The 4,228-nt window shown below is 41.2% G+C and overlaps 1 protein-coding gene across 1 annotated transcript; it reads right to left on the bottom strand.

Moving 5' to 3' along the window:
- Window positions 1–980: 980 nt before the first annotated feature.
- On the bottom strand, window positions 981–1,466 carry LOC145689563 (uncharacterized). The gene has a single exon (XM_081763741.1). The coding sequence runs from the start codon at window positions 1,464–1,466 to the stop codon at window positions 981–983; it is 486 nt and encodes a 161-aa protein (XP_081619867.1).
- Between the last annotated feature and the right edge of the window lie 2,762 nt (window positions 1,467–4,228).

The raw sequence follows: 4,228 nt of genomic DNA, 5'->3' as shown, positions 1-4,228 counted from the left end.
CTTAATGATGTCTTTAAGAATGTTACCTATAAAGGAGAACTTATCATTTTAAAATAATTAATTGTCATAACCAAGAATGCATTCTCTTTTAATAGAAAGAGCAAAATTGTGGAGGGAGGTATAAGGAAATCAAGATTGAAATTAGCACTGGCTGCCACGTTAAATAATGTCCTATTATTTGGGATGTAAATTAGTGTGGGTACTCTTATCCTTATTTTTCGTTTTCCTGGGGGTGGGGAATCATTTACTACTTATTTTGGCTGTAACGGGAAATTTGGGGAATGTTGCACACAAGCATTTGAAGGATAGGTACCTCTGTTATTAGTATTAGTGGCTGAAAGTTACTGGAGATACAGCCTCTGAATGTGTATGGTCAACTTTTCGTGGGTGATGTCAGTACATGACTTCCATCGCCTTTATTTCTGGATCTCTAGACCAGGCTCACTATCTTTTAATTTAAAAAAAAGCCCTCCACTTGTCTGAAAATATGAAATGAATAACGATAGTTGTGCCTGGAAATCAAAGTCAGAACCACGAATATGATAACCGTGTGCAATAACCATTTTACTGTTACTACTACTACTAATTATTATTATTATTATTATTATAACATTAATATGAGCTCTCTCGTGGCTAAGCGGATAGCGTACGCGCCTTTGGCGTGCGAGACCCGGGTTCGATTCCCGGCGGGAGCTCATGTGGTTCGAATTCCACGTTAATCAGTAGGTCCACGTCTCATATAGCCTCGCTGCTGAACGGGACGCTAAACTAAAATCAACTCAACTCAACATTAATATGTGTGTGATCAAAATGTAGTAAACTCTTACCTTTCTTGTTTATGAGCTATCATCATCATCACTCTCATCTTCTGAAGAATCTGTTACTGGTACACAGATTTCAATCCTTTCATCAAAAATAGATTGAAAGTATTTGTAACTTCCTTTAATACTTTCTACATGTTTGATATAATTTATCCACCTTTAGGGCGTCACATAATTGCACGACTCCTTAAGAAGTTGTATTACTTCCCCCACTGGTCGTTTCCTTAAATTTCGAGACGAAACCCTACCCTTCAGTTCTGACCAAACCATTTCGATGGGGTTGAGGAGGAAATGGTAAGGTGGTAAACGTAGCACAATATGCCCATATTTTGCAGCTAATTTGTCCACCGCATATTTCTTTTTTCTGTCGGTAACAGAAGTGTTCTCTTCTATAACTTCAAGCAGAACGGGAATTATAGGAACAGGATTACGAATGGGGATATTATGCAAGGTCATATAGTTTAGAATTTGACTTTTCTTCCAGGAAGAGGTTGGTTTTTGGTTGAGAACACGACTGTGATACGCGGCATTGTCCATAACAATTACAGATGGCGTCTCAAGGCGTTTCAATAGTTTCTCTTCAAACCAATTCTCAAAGATACCTGCATTCATGCTACCATGGTAATCTGTTGGAGCATCAGACATTGTTTTGTGTGTTATTAGAAGCGCATCGTCAATAAAACCTGAACGCGCCCCGCAATGTAGAATAACAATTCTATCACCTTTATTCCCAGGACTCGTTACAGCACAATTGTCCGAATCGTCTGTCTAGTTCTTCATCTGACAGGAGTTTCTATCAAACCACGTTTCGTCGAGGTACACATCTGCATAACCCTGAGCACGAAGGTTATTGATACTATGCAGGTATCTATATCGCCATGCAATTACATGTGGTGATTCACTACGAATACATTTTTTTCACCGAGGTTTTATATTTAAAACCCATACTTCGTAGCAGGCGATAAACTGTGGTGCGTTGGTATGGAAACTTGTATTCGGTGTCAGCTGTCTTAAGTCTCATTACTTCAATTAGCGCTTCTGTTGTGGGAGAGTTGCCTTCCTTATGAAATTCAAAAACGGTGCGTCGCAATAAATCACGAGTGAAATCGTCAATTGTATCGAATTGAAGCTTTTGTTTTACAACTTTCTTTTTCGTTGGTGTCGGAATAGTTTTTCACATCAATTCTCCCACAAATTCTTTTTATAGTACTAATGCTAACACCAGTCGCCTGTGTTAATAACTTATTTAAGTTTTTGGAAGTTAAGACACCACCATTATCAATGACACTTCGTAAAAATAATTTCACATTTTTCACTAACATTACTGTTTGCTTACGCAACTTAGCTCCCCTCCCAACTACAACATTATCTTCAATCGTCCGAGTTCTTGGCTAAGAAGGCCCGGGCTACGGATTTTCGTCCAAATATTGCTCGTTACGAGTGTTATTGTTTAACCAAGGTCGGGGAAAACATTGACATTGTAGCAAATTATAACCAAACACACACAAAGAGTGATTCAAGACTGAAAGAAATCTTGAGAAAAGGGGACATTTGGCAATCTCTTTTTCTGTTTCTAACCGAGGGTCGCCTCTTGTTTTCTTAGATTTATGGCCAGTTGACAAGGGTCAGAGCCATGTGGGTGATCTGTGAATTCCTGGAACCAGGGTTCTCTTGATCTGAAACCATCTATATACCCAGAAAGGAGGGAAGACTGGGTCGACGTAAAATGTGCTTCCTGCGAACAGACAACGTGATGTGAGTGGTGAGAGAGAAGTTGTTTAAATTCCTCAAGTTGACTACAGAAACCGTTCAGGTTCCATTTCAGAAGCGATATAGTGGAAGATATCAGCGTTTTAAGCGAACCTTCCCACGGGGACCAACCAGAGTCCACTTGGTATCCATCAGTTCTTCTTTCATCATGTTAGCTTTCAGAGAAGCTGCAGGTGGCTTGAGAACCGGAGTAGATTTCGATTTCTTCAGAGAGAGAACTGGATCATTGAGCCGGCGGATATGCTGGCTAAGTTTAAGGCCTTCCATATAGGGTGACGGGGGAAGGGCAGGAGTACGCCTAAGACCCCACCAACACAAACACGTGGTGTTTTCATAGGTTCGCTTGTCGAGGCAACTGGGAGAGGAGAACGATTCAAAGCTACAAGGTTCATCTGGGTGGAAACGTCATGCGTCTGGGTTGCAACAGATTTCCGAAAAGTAGCTGCAATCGTAGCAAACGGCACCGAAAGCGGAGATGGAATGCTTTCTTTTAAGCGACGCTTAGCATCGGCAGCAGAGATTTTCTCAACAACCATGAAGTCCCGGATACGTTCCTCCCTGTGAAAGGCTGGACAGTCCCGAGACCAAGCAGAATGCTCTCCTTTCCAGTTAACACAAAAGGGCTTGGTCGCTTTTCAGGGTTTCGCAGAATGGCTACCCTGGCCTCAATTCGCACAAAGAGCAGCACTGGCAATACGCGACGTGTTGGTGTGCCCGAAATGCTGACATTTAAAGCAGCGCAGGGGCTGGGAATATATGGACGGAATTTAGGTTGGTAATAACCAGCCTTGACGTATACGGGAAGCGTGAACGAACTGAAAGTAAGAATCAGTGACTGTGTAGCAACAAGTTCGCCTGACTTCTTACTTTCAATTCGAGCTACGTCTACAACCTGTTGATCTGCAAGCTCCGATTAAATCTCCTCCTCGGTGGCCTTGCGGAGGTCACAACATAAGATGACGCGTTCAGTAGACGATGGGGACGTTCTTTAGATAGTTCCACCAGTAAAGTTCCATTTTGCATTTTTTGATGACTTTAACCTCTCCGGCAGTGTAAGTAATAACTTTATGGATGCCGATGCCTTGATAGCACTCGGACGGTTGGGTTCAACATTGCCACTCTCAACAGCTTTATTTTTCATTACAAGATATTGTACAACGGGCGTGGCGATACTTGTATTTTCCACATTATCATTATCTGGAGTGTTTATCTCACTCTCGTTACGTTTGGGCTTTTTACGAGAGGGTGACCCCGGACCCGTTTCTTTAGTTTTAGTACCGATAAAGGATTGTTTTTGATTAAATCTATCTATCTATCTATCTATCTATCTATCTATCTATCTATCTATCTATATATATATATATATATATATATATATATATATATATATATATATATATATATATATATATATATATAATATAAAAGAAGTGCGTACACACACCGGGGCCCTCGCGGAGAGAACTTACACTATTCCCTGACAATCCTCTCGGCACACCCACAACCTTAGGATCAGCGTGGGGCCGACGCGATGAAGGGAATGGGAGTGCAACTAACCATTCCCGTCAACAAAAACACGTGGCCCCGGAAAAGGAAGAAGTGAAACGAAAGAAAGAACCTGGCCAACTAAAAGATAG

The sequence above is a fragment of the Thermobia domestica genome, chromosome 7 (genome assembly GCF_964235325.1).
Source record: "Thermobia domestica chromosome 7, izTheDome1.hap1.1, whole genome shotgun sequence".
NCBI classification, from domain to species: domain Eukaryota; kingdom Metazoa; phylum Arthropoda; class Insecta; order Zygentoma; family Lepismatidae; genus Thermobia; species Thermobia domestica.
The sequence above is the reverse complement of the archived record's forward strand: the minus strand, read 5'-3'. Positions and strand labels throughout refer to the sequence as shown.

Coding starts and splice junctions, on each gene's coding strand:
- LOC145689563 (XM_081763741.1), bottom strand. CDS start 1,466: ATGTCTGATGCTCCAACAGATTACCATGGTAGCATGAATGCAGGTATC.